This window comes from Garra rufa, chromosome 15, assembly GCF_049309525.1.
Source record: "Garra rufa chromosome 15, GarRuf1.0, whole genome shotgun sequence".
Lineage (NCBI taxonomy): Eukaryota > Metazoa > Chordata > Actinopteri > Cypriniformes > Cyprinidae > Garra > Garra rufa.
This window is the reverse complement of record NC_133375.1, coordinates 38,319,886-38,343,047: the sequence shown is the minus strand read 5'-3', so window position 1 is coordinate 38,343,047 and position 23,162 is coordinate 38,319,886. Positions and strand designations below refer to the sequence as shown.

General features: G+C 32.1%; 1 protein-coding gene across 1 annotated transcript in view; it reads right to left on the bottom strand.

Moving 5' to 3' along the window:
* Window positions 1-583: 583 nt before the first annotated feature.
* Window positions 584-23,162, bottom strand: part of dock5 (dedicator of cytokinesis 5) — a 104,265-nt gene continuing 81,686 nt past the window's right edge. The window contains exons 41-51 of the mRNA XM_073819887.1: window positions 20,231-20,312; window positions 20,068-20,152; window positions 15,922-16,008; window positions 14,499-14,675; window positions 14,198-14,281; window positions 10,932-11,069; window positions 9,826-9,992; window positions 7,903-8,047; window positions 7,579-7,729; window positions 4,445-4,566; window positions 584-4,295 (exon numbers count right to left, since the gene is read on the bottom strand). Coding sequence (XP_073675988.1) covers window positions 4,194-4,295; window positions 4,445-4,566; window positions 7,579-7,729; window positions 7,903-8,047; window positions 9,826-9,992; window positions 10,932-11,069; window positions 14,198-14,281; window positions 14,499-14,675; window positions 15,922-16,008; window positions 20,068-20,152; window positions 20,231-20,312 — 1,340 coding nt within the window. The 3' untranslated portion in view covers window positions 584-4,193. The remainder of the gene's footprint in view (window positions 4,296-4,444; window positions 4,567-7,578; window positions 7,730-7,902; window positions 8,048-9,825; window positions 9,993-10,931; window positions 11,070-14,197; window positions 14,282-14,498; window positions 14,676-15,921; window positions 16,009-20,067; window positions 20,153-20,230; window positions 20,313-23,162) is intronic.

Below are 23,162 nucleotides of genomic sequence, written 5' to 3'. Positions count from 1 at the left end.
AGTCTTACCCATGATTGCGGTTTTGAGTAATGAATCAGGCTGGGAGTTTTTAAAAGCCTCAGGAATCTTTTGCAGGTGTTTAGGGTTAATTAGTTGATTCAGATGATTAGGTTAATAGCTCGTTTAGAGAACCTTTTCATGATATGCTAATTTTTTGAGATAGGAATTTTGGGTTTTCATGAGCTGTATGCCAAAATCATCAATATTAAAACAATAAAATGCTTGAACTACTTCAGTTGTGTGTAATGAATCTAAAATATATGAAAGTCTAATGTTTATCAGTACATTACAGAAAATAATGAACAATATGCAAATTGTTTGAGAAGGACCTTGTATATATTTATATATATAGACAGATTAATAAAAAAACATTTCAAATATTCACAATGTTGTTATTTGAAAGTATGGAAGCATTTAATTTGATTCCACCTGCAATTTCTATATATTTGAATAGAATAAGTTGCATCAAATCTTAACAGTGTCAGGTTTGAAAAGAAAATGATTTATCTACAGTACACTGAAAGGTAATTTGTAGTATTAACTCTGAAACAAGGGAAAAACTAGTACACAGTTTGATTCAAGATTTCTTTTGGCACTTTTATTCAAACTGGAGTGCAAAAATTCTCAAATAGCAGTAATGATTGGTTGTTTTCAATTGGTTTTAATGAGTTTCTGCCTGCATTTGGCAAAAACTGTCCACTTTGACTGAAAAATATAAATAATTGTTTTAAAAACACACACATTTACTATACTGAAAAGGTATTTGGATGTTGAAATGATCCATGTAGGCCAGAATACCCTTGGTTTGTATTTTTGTTCAGATTAAAAAAACACTATTTCATTCATTCAAATCTCATTTAAATTACAGTTTCAAGTTTAAATAATTCTGTAAAGAAAATACATCTATATTTACACCTACAACCCTTTAAAAACATTGTTCTGGTTTTCCCTGGAATTTTCTGAAATTTCTATCATATTTGTTCTGATATTTGTGCGATTTAATACAGAATGTACAAAACATTTCATGCAGAAATAGAATTTTCCATGAGCACATCAATTAAATATTACCATATTTGCAAAAGTACAAAACCTTATGAAAATTACCTTATTATAAGAACCCAATGCAAGAAAAAAAATATTAATGCCCAGACCCAGTGTAGTTTTTAACCAGTGAACTTAAGAATTCTGCTATTCTGATATCTTTATATAATCACAAACAAATTTATAACTGGAGCGCTGCATTCAACAACATGACAATGAATAAATTAAAATATCCGAAGTTGCAGTTGCATTCTATCATGATGAATGACCAATTCTGAATCACAAAAGAAAAAAACCTAAACATCATTATCATATAAACAAATAAAAAACATCATGAGACAAATACAGTGCATGTACTACTTAAGTCTGATATTTTGACTTGAGGTAAATGAACAAGCAAGCCATAAAACCTAAAGCCCTCATCTCAAACCTTCCTAGAATGTATCATGCTTTAAAGGGATAGTTCATGCAAAAATAGATATTTGCTGAAAATGTACTTACCCTCAGGTCATCTAAGATGTAGATGAGTTTATTTAGAATTACATCACTTGCTCAAAGAGTCCAAAAACAGCTGATAAAAACATCATAATAACCCACAAGGTTATCCACATCATTCCAGTCTATCAATTTATGTCTTAAGTGAAAAGCTGTGTGTTCGTAAGAAACAAATCCATTACTTAAGTTTTTAACTTAAAACCTCACACGCATATTCCAAAATATTACTTTCTCCAGTGAAAATGTCATCTAGTCTGAATCAGGAGAGAAATATGCACAGATGAAGTACCATTTACAAACAAAAACAGTCCATAATAGTTCTAAACAAATATATAGGTAGGTTTTGATGTGAACGTACAACTGACAATGGACTTCTTTAATGTATTTTGGTCAAAAGCGATGGTTTAAAGTTAAAATGCCTTGATGTATTTGTTTATTGATAAGTAATTAACAGATGGACTGGAGTGGTATGGATTACTTGTTAATTATTGTGATGTTTTTATCAGCTGTTTGGACTCTTATTCCGACGGCACCCATTCATTGGTGAAAGTGAAAAGTGGTGTGTTAAGAAACAAAATCCATCAAGACATTTTCAACTTAAAACCTCAGAGTCCATTTTCCATAATATTGCTTTCTCCAGTGAAAACGACATTTAGTCTGAATCAGGAGAGAAATATGCACAGATGAAGTACCATTTACAAATGAAAACAGTCCATATTAGTTCTACACAAATTTATGGGTAGGTTTTGATGTGAACGTACAACAGAGAATGGACTTTAATATATTTTAGTCAGAAGCGACAGTTGAAAGTTAAAATGCCTTGATGTATTTGTTCATTAATAAGTAATTAACAGATGGACTGGAGTGGTGTGGATTACTTGTTAATTATTGTGATGTTTTAATCAGCTGTTTGGACTCTTAATCTGACGGCACCCATTCACTGCAGAGGATCCATTGGTGAGAAAGTCATGTTATGCTACATTTCTCCAAATCTGTTCAGATAAAAAAAAAAACTAACTCATCCATGTCTTGGATGTCCTGAGTCGGAGTAAATTTTCAGCAAATTTTCATTTTGCAGTGAATTATTAACACATTAGGTAGCATTCAGGAATTCAAGGACATTTAATCTGTTTGTTTGCAATCGTGACCAAAATAAGACATTTTAAATCATTTCAGAAAGCCTGAATTTTTTATACTGCATCTTATTGCATTTCTCTACAATTAAATTTAGCTCACAGGCTTTTTACATGTTTGGAATTTTGTAGGTCTCTGGAGTGAAGGAAAAAAAAGTAGCATTACATAACTTGCTCACCAATGGATCCTCTGCAGTGAATGGGTGCCATCAGAATGAGAGCCCAAACACTTGATAAAAACATCACAATAATCCACAAGTAATCCACACCACTCCAGTCCATCAATTTATGTCTTGTGAAGTGAAAAGCTGTGTGTTTGTAAGAAACAAATCCATCATTAAGATGTTTCCACCTTAAAAAGTCCATATTCCATAATATTGCTTTGTCTAGTGAAAATGTTGTCTAGTCTGAATCAGGAGAGAAATATGCACAGATGAAGTACCCTTTACAGTCCATAATAGTTCTAAAGAAAAATATGGGTAGGTTTTGATGTGAACGGACAACAGAGAATGGACTTTTTTTACTCGTATTTTGGTCAGAAGGGACGGTTTAAAGTTAAAATGGCTTGATGTATTTGTTTATCGATAAGTAATTAACAGATGGACTGGAGTGGTGTGGATTACTTGTTAATTATTGAAATGTTTTAATCAGCTGTTTGGACTCTCATTCTGACGGCACCCATTCACTGCAGAGTAAATTTCTCCAAATCTGTTCAAATGAAGAAAACTCATCTATGTCTTGGATGTCCTGAGGGTGACTAAATTGTCAGCAAATGTTCATTTTGCAGTGAATTAACAACACATTATGTAGCGTTCATGAATTCAAGGACATTTAATCTGCTTATTTGCAATCCTGACAAAAATAAGACATTTTAAATCATTTCAGAAAGCCTGAATTTTTTATACCGCGTCTTATTGCATTTCTGTACAATTAAATCTAGCTCACAGGCTTTTTAAATATTTGGAATTTTGTAGCTCTCTAGAGAGAAGGAAAAAAAAAATCACATCAAGAGCCTTTTCTTGCTTAAGGGAAAACTGCAAACTGTACTGCGGGTACAAGAGGTTTAACTACAAAAGTTTTAATTGCATGAACGTGCAACCTGACAATTATGAGCAATGTGCAAAGTGAATATGTGCACAGATCTTCATTAACTTTAAATACCTCTATTTAAAAGGCACAGAAACAGGTTGAGATAAACTAATCCGGTGGATGTGAGGCTGATTTTAATATTCAACAAACCAACCAACCTTTGGTCACGTTCCTGCCCAGCAGTTATGAATAAATACACAGCAGAGGTCCGTTTCCACAAAAAATATCAGGATTTTTCAGGATGATACTGCTGTTTTGCTACCAAAGATGAATTATAAACAGGTTTAATAAGATAACCATGACAAATATTCTCTCAGCTCTGAATTTTTTAAAAGAGGAACAAGTACCGTTTAGAAGTGTTTTTCACAGCACGCAATTATTTGAGACACAGTACCGCAGACATCTGTTTCTGGATTCTGGAGAACCGCAGTGTCTTTATTGTGGATTGCTCTCATAGGTGGGAAACATGGACTTGCGTGTTTTGGGTGGAGGCGGTGGAGGCTTGTTTTCAACCTTTGTTGGTAAAGGAGGTGTGAACTATGGGTGAGATAAAAAAAAAAAAAAGGCAAAGCATTTTAGTCATTTTAGCACTTTTTGTCATTAAGATTTCATCTCAAATGTACAAAGGAAAGTGTACATTTGCTATTAAGATTTGAACTGTTTTCTAAGTGTGTGTTGTGTCTTACATCAGAGGTGGAGTTATAGATGCTCTCGTTCTCGTGAGGGTGTTTTTTGGGTGGCATTGGTGGAGGGGTGTTTTTGATGTCCAGTGTGCTGTAGCTGCTCTCACTCGGGAGACACGTGTAACCTATGGGATGATAATATATATGTGACCTTGGACCACAAAACCAGTCTTAAGTCGCTGGGGTATATTTATAGCAATAGCCAAAAATACATTGCATGGTTCAAAATTTTTGATTTTTCTATTATGCCAAAAATCATTAGGAAATTAGGTAAAGATCATGTTCCATGAAGATTTTTTGTAAAATTCCTACTGTAAACATATCAAAATGTAATTTTTGATTAGTAAAATGCATTGTTAAGAACTTAATTTGGACAACTTTAAAGGTGATTTTCTCAGTATTTTGATTTTTTTGCACCCTCAGATTCCAAATATTCAAATAGACCTATCTCAGCCAAATATTGTCCTATCCTAATAAACCATACATCAAAAGAAAGCTTATTTATTGATCTTTCATATGATGTATACATCTCAGTTTTGTCAAATTTAACCTTATGACTGGTTTTGTGGTCCAGGGTCACATATGAGGTTTAATATGTTTAGACAGATGTATCAGTGTTCTACATATTGGTATTCTGTGCATTTATTTATATTAATGTATATATCCTTAAAAACTTATGAATTTCCACATGTTTTAAACTGAATTGAATCAAAACTGAACTGACTTGAGCTAAATAATGACACTACTGTTTTTTAGACCTGCTTTACAGCAGAATTAGTTTCATATTTGATGACATTTGTTGTTTTACTGTTTATTACTGTAAAGCTGTTTTGAAACAATCTGTATTGCATAAAGCACTATAAAGGTGTAAATTTAAATATTTTCAGTTACGAAAATGATAAAAATAAAGCATTTAATATCAATAGATTATAAAAAGAAATAATAATTATAAATTATATACGTATAAAACATCACTGAATAAGTTTGATTTGGAATTTTAACCTTTATTTATTAGATTTTTTTCTTAAATATATTACAAACTTGCAACTCATACACTGCTGCTCAAAAGTTTGGCATCGGTAAAAGTTTTTTAAAGAATTCTTATATGCTCAAGGCTGCAGTTACTTGATCAAAAATACTGAAAAAATGTAATATTGTGAAATATTATTACAGTTTAAACTAATGGTGTTCTATATTAATATATTTTAACATGTAATTTATCCCTGCATTTTTATCAGCCATTACTTCAGTTTTCAGTGTTACATGGTTCTTCAAAAATCGTTCTAATATGATGATTAATTACTGTTAATATCAATGTTGGAAACAGTTGTGCTGCTATATTTTTTTGGAACCTGTGATTCTTTTTTCAGGATTTTTTTTTTTGTAACAATATAAGTCTTTGCCATCACTTTTTGTCAATTTAACACATCCTTGGTAAATTAACTTATTAACTTATTTAAAAAAAAAAAGAAAAAAAAGAAAATTTACTGACCTCAAACTTTTAGATGGTGGTTTACTTTTTTATAAATTTCTATTTTAAATAAACACAGCTCTTTACAACCTTTTATTTGTTAAATAATCCTAGGGGGAAAAAAATAATGTTACGCAGCACAACTGTTTTTAACATTGATAATAAATCAGCATATTAGAATGATTTCTGAAGGATCACGTGACACTGAATAATGGATTAATGATGCTGAAAAATTAGCTTTGTATCACAGGAATAAATTACATTTTAAAATATATTCACACAGAGAACAGTTATTTTAAATTGAAATAATATTTCACAATGTTACAGTTGTTTATGTATATTTTATCAAATAAATACACCCTTGATGAGTATAAGAAACGTCTATAAAACCATTAAAAATCTTACTGGTCCCAAACTTTTGAGAAGCAGTGTATAAACAAACATATATATATTTACTCAAATATAACTGCCCAACAAATAATTAAAAAAAAATAATAATTAAAAAAGAAAACAAAAAGTAGACCTTCTTTGTTCAAAGTACTTTCATTGTCTTTTCTTTACGAACTCTTGTTTAACTTACTTAATGTAATACAACTACTAATAAAATAATTTTTAAAAACATTACTTTTTAAAGGAATGTTTAGCAGACAAATATTTACCAACATTTATTTTCCAGAAAAATTTAAATACACAGTATTTCAAAAAATATATAAATATATATATTTTTTATAAAATCATTTCATTAGAGATGCTTTTGATTGTTAGAATTTAATGAAACCATTAAAATTATGGCAAACACATAATTTGGTTAAAATTAATTTGATTAAAATTACTATTTTATAAGGCCTTAAAATTTTTATTTTTGTTAAACTTTTAAAAAATTGCTGTTTTTTAACATTTTTTTATGTAACCGTTCAAATAGAGTTTAGACAAACTGAAATGGATAAAATAAATAAATGTTAAATCTAAAATAAATAATAAAATGGAATTTGGAAAAATAAAATTTGATTTCATAAGGCCCTATAATATAAAATATTATTTTAGCAGCAAAAAAAAAATAAAAAAATCAGCTTTGCATAACAGGACTACATTTTCACATTAGTTAACATGAACTAATAGTGAACTGCACTTATACAGCATTTATTAATCTTTGTTAATGTTTATTTCAACATTTACTAATGCATTATTAAAGTCTTGTTAACATTAGTTAATGCAGTGTGAACTAACATGAACAAACAATGAACAACTGTATTTCCGTTAACTGACGTTAATAAAGATTAGTAAATACAGTAACGAATGTATTGCTCATGGTTAGTTCATGTTAGTTAATACATTAACTAATGTTTAACTAATGAACCTTATTGTAAAGTGTTACCAAAATAGGAATATAATATACACTAAATATATAATATAATACAAATGAAAAATATAATATTTGTACTGTATTTTTGATCAAACAAATGCAGCCTTGGTATGCATAAGAAACTTGACCCCAAATTATTGAATAGCAGCGTAGGCTGAAAACTATTTTAAAGAAAAAGTGCTGTAGCATCATGGTAGAGTGATGGTAGCATTTCCATATTCATGCACCATGGCAAAGAAAAACCATAGCTCAAGAATAAAAAATAAATCTCGGTTCGTGTCAGATGTGTGGTTGTGCACTCACTGGAGCTGCGTGGTGTGTGCGGCGAGGCAGGCAGAGGGCTGAGAGGGTTGTGTAAACTCAAACTGGATGATTCCGCATGAAACAGGGACAGCGTGAGTCTCCGGTCTCCTATCGTCAGACTTTTAGGCCTCGGCTGCTTCTCTGGAGGAATCTGCCACCACACAGACAGCATATAAAAGTAATCATATCTGCAAATGTTACATTAGACCACTATGATTTATTCCATCCGATTTCACTATGAAATGACAGAAATCAACATCAAACAGATGTTAACATCAGGGAATGAACACGGTTATGAACAGCTCACAGAAAACAGAAAAGCACCTCGTCTGTGTCAGCGGGTCGCTCCAGTAAGACCTGAGACTTGCTCATGCTCCATTCTTTCCTGTTCTTCTTACTTATCCGATTATCTTCCTCCGAGCGAGACAGAACCGAAACCCTGCTGTCGCTCACGCGGGAGAGCAGCGAACTGAGAGAAAAAGAGACAATCAGATGAAAACCTTGTGCACACCTATACAAATCCTCTGAGCATGTCGTCCCTTTGTACAACAACAACATTCTGCTTGTGTATTATCTTTGTAATCTGCTCTAGCAACTTACCTGCTTTAAAATCAGGTGTGTTGTTTTTTTTTCTTATATTTTTTCCTATCTCAGTTTAATGTGAAGAGACTATAAGTAAGCCACTTGTGGGCTGAGTGACGCAGAAGTGTAAACCTCCAAATAGGAACCGGATATAAAATTTCAATATATATACAATCATTCTTGAGAGATTCTTGAGTCTTATTGTCTCAGATGCCTGTCTTGGTAATTGCTACTTATTTATACGATATATACACATTTGATTGGCATTTTGATAAGAACACGTCTGCTAAAAACAGAAATGGTAACTTTAAAAACAATGATATAAAAGGAAGGTCAGTGAACAAAAGAGTTTTTCAAACATAATTGGAAATGCAACAATTAAAAGAGACATGCATCATGTCCAAATGCTTCAGACTAGGATAATACAGTCACAATAGAAAAGGCACAAACCATTGTTGGCTTGTTTTAATTTGAATCCTGAAGTTTTAACATGCAAAGAAAGAAACAATAAGATTTTCAAAAGTTTATTCTAAAACTCTCCAAGTGCTCATGTCAGTCTGGCACATTTTAGCACTTTGTTTTATGAATCTCAATGTCTCAATGCACTTCACTTTTAATTTCCAAATTACTTTAATGATTTCCGATAAACACTAAATGGCTGATATTAAATAAATATACCACTTTGACTGAATAAATAAAAAATAAAAAACTATATATCAGTAAGATTTGTAAATGTTTTTTTTTTAAAGAATACTCTTATGCTCATCAAAGCTGAATCTAATTTATTACAGTTTAAAATATATTTTTTAACAGTTTTCTATTTTAATATAATTTATACCTGCTCATGCACAAATTGTAGATACCATCTGAATATGAAACATGTTATTAGTAGTAAAGAGGCTGTAATCAAAACGCCTCATTTTCCCTCATAATTTTAATTTAATTTAAGTTACTCTCTATTTTTCCCCTTGTGATTTTTCAAATTTTTTTTAGTCTCAGAGAGGGAAATGGTCTTAAATAAACTATATTACAGCTTAATTAAGAATTAAGTCATACTAAATTAAGAATTAATTACCAAGAATATTTTCTCAGCAACCAAAAGCACACTCGAATGACGTCAAACCATGCACAAGGGACAGAAAAATGAAAACTGCAAACTGAAAAGTCTTCATGTTCTTTCCCACTAGGCATTATTCAATCATAATAATGACTTTGCAGCAAAAAGAAAAAACTTATAAGGCAAGTGTTCTGACCAGTTATGAATTACTAAGTTGGCATCATTTCATCTGTAAATACTAAACAGTAAGAAGTGGTTAAGGTTGTCATTTACACTTTTTCTCTACATTTATTTTTTTTTTTAAGATTTGAGCTTAGTTTTTTTTTTTTTTATCTAAATTATTGGGGAGTTTATGGTAATTAAAGACTTGCTTAATGAGAATCCACTTATCCAACACCTACAAGAGCCAATTAAACACGGAGGTTAAACGGATTAATGTCATGTTTGTCCACTAGCAGAAAGCGTAATTACAAGGGAAACTGAATCATTCAGTGACCTTTCCGTGACCACAGAAACTCTGTACTGCGCCAAATTAGCCCTGAGTGCGGTGCTGAAAACGAGGGAGTGTATTTCTAGGAATAAGAGAACAGGACGTGTTGGATACTGACTCCTGGGAAGCAGGTCTAGAGGAGTTTCCATCGGAGGAACCTGAGCCGCTGGAGTGTCCAGAGGAGGCGTTTGAGATGGTGGACATCCTTCTGAGCGTGGAGGACATGATGTACGGCATCACCACCGACCCCACACGACTTTTTTTCTTCTCTGTCAGAGAGCAGGGCTGGACACAAGCGGAAACATGTCTCTTTTTAAAACTTAACATGGATGTCACTAAGTTCTACATAAAAGAAAAATCTATAATTTTGACCCATACACAATGCAAAAATATACCCATGCTACTTAAGACTGGTTTTGTGGTCCAGGGTCACATATTAGAATGATTTCTGAAGGATCATGTGACACTGAAGACTGAAATAATGATGCTAAAAATGCAGCTTTGTGTCACAGAAATTAGTTACATTTTCATGCAAATATACTACAAAACAGTTGTAAAACAGTTTTAAATTGCAATAATATTTTACAATATTACAGTTTTTGCAGCCTTGAGAGAATCTTTTAGAAAAAAAAAAATCTTAACTTTAAACTTTTGAACTGTAGTGTCAGTATGTGGTATTTTTGCTTTGTAAAATTGTTTAAAGTTAACATTTCTAAGTAAAGTAAAAGCATGTTTCTGCACAACAAGTTAACTCATGCATTTAGAGAAAAAATTAAGTTGAATTGATGAGTTGTCTCTGCATATAACCTGAGGTGGAAGAAAGTATTTTAACTTCAAAACAATGACAAACTTCACCATTAAGATATTCTTCCTTTCGGGAACCAAACATCTGGCATACACAAAGAAAAACATCTTAATGAAAAGACTAAAAAGTGTGGGATTTACTATGTTTGTGGGGACCAAATGAACCTGCAAGTGTAGCAAAAGCCTGACACACAAACAAGTCACTTTAAAGCAGATCTGTCCTCCCTCTTGTAGTCTACAGTCTCACAAAACCAAACCTTGTGTTGTCTTAGCTGATTTCAAAACTCCTTCAAAGAAATTGTCACACAATATCCCGTGTGAATCATTTCCTCAGATCTGAAACATTTCCACTCAGAAACTGCAAACCCTAGGTCTATCTCTTACAAATCCCTCCTTTAGAGTTGAATCTGTCAGACTTACTAGAGTAATGACACCGTAGAGTTTCTCCACTTTAGCACGCAGGTCCTGGAAGCAGGTGACGAGTCTGTTGTGAAGGGGTTTGAGCTGCTCTGTGGATTTCTCACCGTGGATCCGGATCCCTTCATCAAGCAGCGGGATCTGAGATGGAACAGACATTAAAGTATTTTCAACATTAAAAATGTAACACTCAACTGAATTTAGGACTTTGATGCTGTTACAGTACCTGATTTCAATATGACAAAACATACAGTAGAATGGTATGAATGTGCCAAGAGGTTTAGCAATAGAAATATTTTCAGATGCAATGTGTCAAAGGTTATTTTTGACAGCTTTGCATTGGCACATACAGTTGAAGTCAAAAGTTTACATACACCTTCATAATCTGCAAAATGTTATTTTACCAAAATAAGAGGGATCATACAAAATGCATGTTACTTTTAATTTAGTACTGACCTGAATAAGATATTTCACCATCAAAAGATGGTTACATATAGTCCACAAGAGAAAAGTTTACATTCACTTGATTCTTAATACTGTGTTCTTACCTGAATGATCCACAGCTGTTTTTTTTTTAGTTGTTCATGAGTCCTTTGTTAGTCCTGAATAGTTAAAAGTCCCACAAATGTTTTGGCTTTTAAGCATTTTTGTCTATTTGAACCCTTTCCAACAATGACTGTATGGATTTGAGATCCATCTTTTCAAACTAAGGACAACTGAGGGACTAATATGCAATTATTACAAAAGGTTCAAATGCTCACTGATGCTTCAGAAGGAAACACAAAGCATTAAGAGCCAGGAGTGTAAACTTCTGAACAGAATGCCTAAATATCATATTTTATAAATACTAAATCATTTAGTACTCCTCTTCAGAAGCTACAGAAGACGCTTACATTTTTCTTACATACTTACACGTTTCCCAGAAGACAAAATAAGGTAAAATTTACCCTGATGTTTAAATTCCTGTCTTTTATGTGAAATATCATATTCAGGTCAGTACTAAATAAAAAATAACATGCATTTTGTATGATCCCTCTTATTTTGGTAAAATGTAAACTTTTGACTTTAACTGTAATGCTAATAGACATTTACATTTAGAAACAACTTTTGTTAAAAGAAAATTAAAGGGTGATTTAAAAATAAAGTATACTTGAATGCACAAAAAATATATACAAGCAAGTACATTTGTAGTACATTTTTATTTTTTGTGCTAAATAAAACACTTCAAAACACGAAAAATACAAATTATTACAAATTAATTAAAAGTATATTTATACTTCAGTAGTACTTCAGTACACTTGACAAAGTATACTACATAACACTTATACTTAAATTGTTTTTAGTGCGTTGAAATAAAGCATACTACTGAAAAGTTTTATTAATGTATTTCTTAAAAGTGTGCTTTAAATGCTTTATACATTTGTTCAATCTTAGTAGACTTTTATATAGCAATTCTAAATTTTAATTAAACTGATATTAGTAAAATATATTACTAATGTACTAGTTGTAAATTCATATACCCACTGTGGTACTTAAATACACTTAATATAAATGCAATAATTAGCACTAACATTTGAACTGATTTTAAGTGTAGTCAAAAATATTACACCAAATACACAAAAGTGTTTTAGAAGTGCATTATTTAAAAGTGTGCTATGAACACCTTACATACAGTTTTAGTGGATTTTTTTTATATACTTTCACATTTTTTAATGGATTTTCGTGAAAAATACAGCGGAAATATATTAATTACAAGCAAAACCCTGTGGGTGTTTACATTTACATGAATTATATTTATAGGACTTTTTAAATCAAATATTTAAAGTATAAAAATGTTTTATAATTCTTATTTTTAAATAATTTGTATATTTATTTTCTATGTATGATGAGTGTATTTAAAAGTATATGAAATATGGGTTCAAGAGTGCTAGAATTGGTAACTAAATCATTTTTTTAAATACAGAGATAGTGTTTTAAAAGAACACTCAGTTCATATTCATGGTGTCCCAAAATAGCACAGTTGACCCTTAGATGTTCTTAAAATTATCTTAAGAAGTAATATAGAATATATTTTGTATATTATGGACAAAGCTAGTGCATAAAAATAAAGCTCTTTAATGAAAGTGTACTGAAATAAAGTGTATTTTAGTGCACTTTTTCACTTGGAAACATACACTATCATTCACAAGTTTGTTGAACAATTGTTTTGTTGTTGTTGTTTTTAAGCAAAGATTCCTATTTAAAAAAAATATTCTTTTTAACTTTATATTTATCAAAGACGTTTACTGGTTTCTACAGAAATACTACAGCAACACTAAAGACTGGAGTAACTATGCTCAAAATTCAGGTTTGCATTACAGGAATACATCACATTTTAAAATAGATTAAAAAAAAAACATTTCAAGCTGCAATAATATTTCACAATATTACTGATTTTACAGATTTTTTTATGAGATATAAAGTAAGCATAAACAAACTTTCCAAAAACATTATTTATTAGAACATTTATTCGTTTTGTTTATGTCAGTTGACTTTACTCAGTTCATAACATTGAAAAAAAAATGTAAACAGCAATATTATTGTTATTAATATTATTATCATTAAATAATAACAACAATAATAACAGATTTATAATATTAATAATAATAACAAATGAATACTAATACTAATAATACTACTACCAGTAATAATTATTATTATTAATTAGAAAAAATATCATTATGAAAAAATTAAATAATTTATTAATATTAAGAAAAACTATAATAATAATAATAATAATAATAATAATAATAATAATAATAATAATAATAATAATAATAATAATAATTAGTAGTAGTAGTAGTAGTTTTAGTATTATTAAGAATAATCATTATTATAAAAATGACCAAATAGATAGTAATTTATTAATCCAAAAAAAATATTTGCAATGTTTAGGTCAGTTGTCTTTCCTCAGTTCATAACATTGAAAAAAGATTAATAAAAAAAATATATAATAATAAGTCTAGGTCAGTTAGCTTTCCTTAGTTCATAACATTGAAAATATTATATAAAACAAGAAATAATAATAATAATAATAATAATAATAATAATAATAATAAATACTATTATTATTAAGAATAATCAATCCATACCACAAATATTTGAACGATAGTATATAGACCATCTATTGCGATAGACACAGCTACCATAAAATAAAACATGTCATCTTTCTCATACCTATAATCATTGTGTAAACATTTGAACACAATACAGATGTGCAGAAGTGTTACCTGCAATGCGATCAGGTGTTTTAAGACTTCAATGCTTTCCAGGTGGTCAGGGTTTTTCTTCATGTAGGCCTCTGTGAAAAATGCCTGAGGGGCGAAACAAAAATTTCAATTAATATCAGCCGGTGCTCCAGCAGACCTCAAGCCTTGAGGCACGCATCAATTTTTCATATCTGACCAGGAGAAAAGGTACAGAGCACATCTGACTGATTCAGCTGAGTATTATCAGGTGTATAGCTTGATTTGGGCTTGATTTCTCTTGGTTAAAAATTAATCGAAGCAGAAGAAGAGGAGAATGTCCGACCTTCTCGTAGTTGGAAAAGCCACCCATGACAGCCGGGTCCACGATTCCATTGAGCATCATGGAGAGGGGGTGCACAGATAGAGAGCGGTCACACGCCTGCTGCTGCACCAGATTACTCAGCTTCTCATTGGCCAGCTCCATGGTTTCTATGGCGTTGGCCAAAGGGCTGATCTCTTCCTACAAACGAGTGACAACGTTCGACAGATTATGATTATAAAATCTAATTATGATCAAACACTACCTACTTTTTTTATTAATACTTTTATTCAGCAAAGATGCATAAAACCGTAACAAAAGAGCAGCAAATCAGCATATTATAATGATTTCTGAAGGATCATGTGACACTTAAGAATGGAGTAATGATGCTGAGAATTCAGCTTTAAATCACTGGAATAAATTACATTTTACAATATATTCAAATAGCAAAAATGCATTTCAAATTGTAATATTATTTCACTATATTACAGTTCAACGTAAATTTTCAAATAAATGGTAACTTACAAGTATATTCTCACCTAAAAACTCTTAAATCTACATTACGTGGCACAAAAACACTATTACTTTATAAAATCAGGTTAAATTTAACTTATTTGGTCTTCTGGAAAACATGCGAGTATCTTCTGTAGATTCTGAAGGGCAGTATTACATAAAAAAAGATATTTATGCAAAATAAAACAAAGCTACACATCTTCATTCTGTTCAAAAGTTTTCACCCCCTGGCTCTTAATACATCGTGTTTCCTTCTGAAGCATCAGTGAGCTTTTAAAGCTTCTGTAATAGTTGCATATGAGTCCCTCAGATGTCCTCAGTGTGAAAGCTGGATCTCAAAATCATACTGTCATTGATGGAAAGGGTTCAAATACACAGAAATGCTAAAAAACCTAAGAATTTGTTGGACCCGAAGGATTTTTTTTTTTTTTTTTTGAAGAACAGCGGGCAGTTTAACTGTTTAGGACAAACAATGGACTCATGGACAACTATCACCAAGCTAAATAAATAAATAACACAGTTGTGGATCATTCAGGTAACAACACAGTATTAAGAATCGAGTGCATGTATACTTTTGTACAGGGTCATTTTTATAAATTTAACTATTATTTTCTCTTGTGGACTATATGTGAATGCCTTTCATGCGAAATATATTATTCAGGTCAATACTAAATTAAAAATAACATGCATTTTGTATGATCCCTTTTATTTTAGTCAAATAATTTTGCAGATTCTGCAAGGTGTATGAAATATTATTGCAGAGGCAAAAAAAGTTATTACAAAGACAGTAACATGCACTAATGAAATGAGCACAATGAGGTACATTTGTGAAGAAAGTGAATAGTCTTTAAATGTCATTTCTTTAAAATGAGTATTTTGTTCATACAAATTTGACATTTAACAATTAAAGATTTTTAGAGTTTTAGTAACTCACCACAGAGATGGACTTCACTTCAAACCACTTGAGGATTCCCGGAAAACGGTACGCCGTAATATAGGTGGTTCTTTCGATCCACATGGTCTGTGAGGTGAAAGGCAGAGAGCCACATTTACACAGAGGGGTTCCAAGATCTGAAGGTCAATCATCTCCATTTATGAATAATTATACAGGGTCTGGTGTAGAAAGCTAGTGAAATGGTTCACAGAATCACAACATTCCATTTTATTGGCTATAAAGGCAATTCTTCAATGTTAGCGAGCATCCAATTTCTTTTAAAAGTGTTATAAGGTATTGAATACATTGTTATCATCAGGGGGTGACAATTCGAACAATTTAAATGATTGCTATGCCCTCAGGTATTTGACTTATTAAATACAAAGAAACCTCTGAAATGACCATGACTAAAAGGGTCTTAATAGTTGGTATTTCCAATTTTTGATCAAAGGCACAACAGGGTCAGATATCATGAAATTCGTAAGCATGGTGATAATGGGAAATATTTTATTTTGTATTATTACGAAAGATCTGAGAATTTCCATGTTTTTTTTTAATATATTTAGGAATATCGATATCAGGGCTCTACAGTGTGACCATTTCACTCGCATTTGCGACTGAAAACGACTGCGAGCGACTAGGAAAAAATATTTAGCAGCATCATGTGCGACTGATCCGATCAGCATATTTGTGTTTTTGCGCTCAGAGGAGCTTTAAAGGTTTCTATGTGTTTTTTCAATGTTGAGTAATGTATCACAGACATATCTCACGAATCCTTTTATTAACAAAGTGTAGAGAGAGTGTAAATAAGAGATTGATTGTGCAGTGGAGAGAGCTTAGTTGATAATAATGGAACTTTGTGAGATCACGATGAACTAAGATGAGTGACAGCTTTTAATGATTTTTAAGGGAGTTTGTAAATGAGATATTGATTTAATACAACAGTTAATAAACAGGAAGTTATTATTAAGTGAATTACATTGTCTGACTTTAACACTATTGCCTGATTTTGCTCTATTTCCTTGTCTGAAAAAAGGTCACAACCGAGCCACTGCGCATCTCCACTCAAACACAGCGGTGTTTCGTTTATGAATGAACATGCGTTTTTAAACGAATCTAGTGAAATTATTCAATTTCCCATTCATAAAGACAGTCACTTGCTTTATTCCTGAATAAATCAGCCATTAGAATGAATCAAATGAATGATATGATTCAGTAATAAATCAGTGTCTTGCTGTCACCTGCTGGCCGATTTAGTTTCATTTTTAAAGTATCTTTTCAGTTATTTAAATCATTTATTATTCCTGTATTCAAAATGTTATATTTAAAACATTAAACTCAACATGAAATTATAAATTTGATTGCACTCATGCCACCTCTGAGCCTCATTAAACCTAAAAAAGGCACCTAAAAGCCACTTTTGTGTTCTTCTGTGCCACCTCTGTAGTACACATTTATTTTGTTAATACTGATTTAATTTGATTGGTAACTTATTAATATCCTACTTCTTATTCTGTTGTTTTAATTAGAAATTTTAAAAAGCTTAAAAAATATACATTTAAAAAAATTTGACATAAAAGATGATATAGTTTTAATAAAGCTAAAAAAAATGCAATTAAAGGTAAAAGCAAAACTCCCCTGTAAATCATTTTAAGGAGTCAAATTTCACCTCGTAATAGGAAGGCTAATTTTTTATCCGATTTTTTGATTATTGTTTAGAAGGTGCTCCTGAAATTTTGACTGTGCCCCTAAACAGAAAAGTAAGTGTAGAGCCCTTCATATGGATAAAAAAAAACAAAAAAAAACCCAGAATATTTGTACACATTCACTATGTGGAAAAGTGCACATTGAGTAATATCAAAGACTATAGACGTTTTTCCTGAACACGGAAGTAAGTCCGACTCTTAACTGAAAGAATGCTTTGCATTTCCGGTCTGCATTGTTTCTAGTCAAATTAGGGTATATTCCGAGCTAATAAACTGATGTTAAACCTATTAAAATGTTTTTAAAAAGCACATGGCTCCATAGCGCCATCACTTGGCAATGTCGCAATGACCGTCATTTGTCAGTGCCTCACTTTAATGAGTGTGTAGATGACACAAAACAGCGGATGTTAGCTACATTAAAACAGATGGACACTATTTGAATGGGTTCCTATGGAAACCGCAACAGAAAAGCATTCAATCTGACGTTAGAATCCGTAATGGCGGCGCTCATCGTTTACTCAGGAAAAAGGTCTATAGAATACCCAAGACTTGAAAAATGCAACGTTAATTATGGCCGTGAAGCCCCGCCTTCTTAGTGAAAGAGCCAATCGTTGATTAGTAAAGTCAGCGCGTCACTGCAGCTGCCGTTAGAAGTCCCGGTTGCTATAGAAACAGTCGGCGCTCTAAGACGTGCCCTCAGTACTGCGCATGCGCACTGGCTCATTTAGCCGGAAAAATAAGCGTTTTTTTAACATTATTGGAGCACAAGGAACCATATTTATTCTTGTTGGATTTCATTGGAGATTTAAAATATGAAATTTAATCGTAAACTTGGTGAATAGTTTTGGAGAATTTGATGTTTCCCTATTCAAAGAGATAGGAGCTGCACTTGCCTGCCCAAGTAGCGTTTCAAAGATGGCCGAGTGACATGACTTGCCTTAAAGGGACTTTGGTAATATGCAGATTTTGTTTTATTTTTCACAGTTTGAAAGAAAATAACACTGTGATGCATCCAATTAACTTTAAGTTTGTGCTCCTAAAAAGAAAAGTAACAACAGAGCCCTCGATATGGATAAAAAAAAAGAAAAGAATATTTGTACACATTCACTATGTGGAAAAGTGCACATTGAATAATATGCAGATTTTGTTTTATTTTTCACAGTTTGAAAGAAAATAACACTGTGATGCATCCAATTAACTTTAAGTTAGGAGCACAAGTGCTCCTAAAAGAAAAGTAAGCGTAGAGCCCTGGATATAGATATAAAAAAAATATAAAAACAGAATATTTGTACAAATTCACTATGTGGAAAAGTGCACATTGAATAATATGCAGATTTCGTTTTATTTTTCACAGTTTGAAAGAAAAAAACACTGTGATGCATCCAACTAACTTTTTTAAGTTAGGAGCACAAGAGCGTAGAGCCCTGGATATGGATTTTTTTTTTAAAAACAGAATATTTGTACAAATTCACTAAGTGGAAAAGTACACATTGAATAATATGCAGATTTCGTTTTATTTTTCACAGTTTGAAAGAAAAAAACACTGTGATGCATCCAACTAACTTTTTTAAGTTAGGAGCACAAGTGCTCCTAAAAAGAAAAGTAAGCATAGAGCCCTGGATATGGATATAAAAAAATATATAAAAACAGAATATTTGTACACATTCACTATGTGGAAAAGTGCACATTGAATAATATGCAGATTTCGTTTTATTTTTCACAGTTTGAAAGAAAAAAACACTGTGATGCATCCAACTAACTTTTTTAAGTTAGGAGCACAAGAGCGTAGAGCCCTGGATATGGATTTTTTTTTAAAAAACAGAATATTTGTACAAATTCACTAAGTGGAAAAGTACACATTGAATAATATGCAGATTTCGTTTTATTTTTCACAGTTTGAAAGAAAATAACACTGTGATGCATCCAACTAACTTTTTTAAGTTAGGAGCACAAGTGCTCCTAAAAAGAAAAGTAAGCGTAGAGCCCTGGATATGGATTTAAAAAATATATTAAAAACTGAATATTTGTACACATTCACTATGTGGAAAAGTGCACATTGAATAATATGCAGATTTTGTTTTATTTTTCACAGTTTGAAAGAAAATAACACTGTGATGAATCCAAATTATTCCTTTGAAAATAGGAAATAACCAGTTTTTCAGATGCAAATTCATTCATTTCCTTTGCAGGTCACAAAAAAATTTATGAAAACCATCAGCCATTTACTCACAGGGTTCAAGTCTGAACTTTAACTTTAAAACTGAAGCTTGAGTTTCAACTGAGACACGCTGAAATATGTATAATGTCAACAATGTTATAAGAAAAACATCAGCCAAGTCTAATCTGAAATCTGAAAAAGCTTTTTCATGCACCCTAATTATCCTCAACCTGCTGAACTTCAATAACTTCGATAACACCAACAATATAAATCATAACTCACAGCAAACTCATTGTCAGGATCTTTTTCTCCTTTCCTGAACGGTCTTGAATACTGGAACTTTTCCACTTCATTTGTCCTGTAATAACTGAGAAAACAACAAAAGGTTTACAAGAGCATTATTTATAAGAGATTTGAGAATTACAACAAGCCTGTGGATTCATACTTGAGGATTTGTTCAGGAAGTTCCTTGTCCTTGAACTGTGAAGGTAAGTTTAAGACAGGCTTCACTGTGAAACACTGAATATCTGGAGAGAATTGATTAAGGATAGAAATCGGTTCATATTTCCGTAATTTGACCCCAAAAGCATTCAGCTACAATACTTGTTTAATTTGAAGCACAAAACACTACCATTCACACATTTGCGGTTGGTAGGTCAACCAAAGCAAGTGTTTTATAATGAGCACTGGATGCTAAAACTTCTGCATCATTTTGGACCTTTGGATCTTAAAAAAAGTTTGTAGAAAAAGTGATTTTATATGCACAGTGGATATAAAAGAGTAAAAACTTAAATTGTCTAAATGTCACTGCATTATATAACAAAATATCAGGGCAAGGAGCAACTAAAACATGCCTGTCAAATGTTTTGCTTAAAGTGATATTAGTCTTTAAAATAAAGGCCACTTGCTTTGATATTTAATAATTTAATCCAATGCCATTCAGACACTTTTAAGATGTCACAAGCATTTAAACACTTTTAAATAAAAGTTATACTAATCCACACATTCCATTAATAATGAATCTAAATACTGCATATATGTAAATGTACAGTACCATTTAAAGATTTTTATATATATTTTTTAATGCTTTTGAACAGAGTCTCTTATATGCTCAGCAAGGCTGCATTTCATTGATTGAAATGTGTGACCCGGGAACATTTGTAGCAATAGACAAAAACACATTGCTTGGGTCAAAATTATAGATTTTTCTTTTAAGCCAAAAATCATTAGGATATTAAGTGATCATGTTGTATGAAGATACTTTGCATATGTTCTATCGAAAATATACCAAAACATATTTTTGATTAGTATTATGCATTGCTAAGAACTTAATTTGGACAACTTTAAATTTGGATTTTTTCTGCAGCCTCAGATTCCAGATTTTCAAATAGTTGTATCATGGCCAAATATTGTCATATTCTAACAAACCATACATCAATGGAACGCTTATTCAGCTTTCAGATGATGTATAAATCTTAACTGTAAAAAATGGACCCTAATGACTGGTTTTGTGGTCCAGGGTCACATATGACACATACTGCCCTACGTCAAGAGTCACATTGTCAAGGCTTACATAATATTCATATATGTACATTGTCTGGACATTTTATTTACATTTTAGCAAAAACTGGCATGTCCAAAATTATTCATACCCTTTGCAAACTGTCACAGTCTATGGGAAAATCAAAAGTTGTTCTAAAGCATCCTAATTACCCTGATTCAATGGGAACAGCTGTTTTAATGAACTCAACAGGTGAAAACCAGAAGGTTTGTGGACAGTCATGGCTAAGACAAAGGAGCTCGCTGAGGACCTGCGGCTGCTCAAAAGTCAGGAAAGGGCTATAAGACCATATCTAAATATGAAGTTCCAGTGGCCACAGTGCAAAGTATTATTAAAAAAATACAAGATGTTTTGCACTGTGAAAAATCTCAGAGGACGTGGTCGGAAGCCAAAAGTGACACCTGTGCTGGCCAGGAGGATAGTGAGAGAGGTAAAAAAAAGAATCCAAGGATCACCACCAAGGCCATCCTGATGAATCTGCGCTCTGTTGGTGGCAACATCTCAAGGCAGACAGTCCACAAACACTGCACACCGCTGGGTTCCACATACGCAGGCTAAGCAGGACACCACTTCTCCAGATAAGGCACACAAAACTTGCTTGGCCTTTTCAATGCTCATCTGGACAAAGAAGACGACTTCTGGTCTTCTGTTTCATGGTCAGATGAAACAAAAATTGTTTGGCCACAATGATGTAGCCTTCATTTGGCATAAAAAAAGGAGAAGCCTTCAACCCTAAGAACACCATCCCCACTGTCAAACATGGTGGTGGGAACCTAATGTTTTGGGGGTGTTTTTCAGCCGGTGGCCCAGGGAACCTAATCACAGTAAATGGCACCATGAAAAAGGAGCAATACATCAAAATTCTCAACAACAACATCAGGCAGTCTGCAGAGAAACTTGGTCTTGGGCACCAGTGGACATTTCAGCATGACAACGACCCATAACACACAGCAAAAGTGGTGAAGAAATGTTAGCAGACAAAAAGATTAAAGTTTTGCAGTGGTCCAGCCAGAGTCCCGACTTAAGTCCAATTGAGAATCTGTGGAGGGAGCTAAAGATCAGGGTGATGGCAAGGAGACCCTCCAACCTGAAAGAGTTAGAGCTCATGGCTAAAGATGAATGGGCAAAATACCAGTGGAGACATGCAAAAAGCTGGTATATTGAGAAAGGTATGAATAATTTTGGACATGCCACTTTTTGTTCAAATGTAAATAAAAGAACATTGTTGTATTATCTTTTGGGAGAAGCCATTTCAAGTCATTTCCGGTCCAAAAAAAACTTGCTGGTTGAATAAAAATAACTTTAAGAAAGAATTTGCTAGGGGTATGAATAATTTTGGGCTTGACTGTATGTTTTACTTCATATGATAATACATTTTACATATTGAAATTTAATATATGTACATAAATTACATTCACAACAAAGTATTTTACACATAAAGGCACAGTAAAAACAATATCACAATATTATTACATAGCTTTTTCTGTTGTAATATTACTTCAAATTGTAATTTATTCCTGTGATGCAAAGCTGAATTTTCAGCAGTCTTCAGTGCCGCATGATTTCAGAAATCATTCCAATATGCCGATTTGCTGCTCAAGAAATATTATCTATATTGCAAACAGTTGTGCTGCTCCATGTTTTTGTAGAAAAAATATGTTGAATGCAATACACTTTTCAAGATTCTTCACTGAACGGAAAGTTCAAAAGAACAGCATTATATTATTTTATTATAAATGCCCTTTCTGTCACTTTTGATCAATTTTTTGCACCCGTTCTGAATGAAAACATTAATTTCTTAAAGAAAAATCAAAAC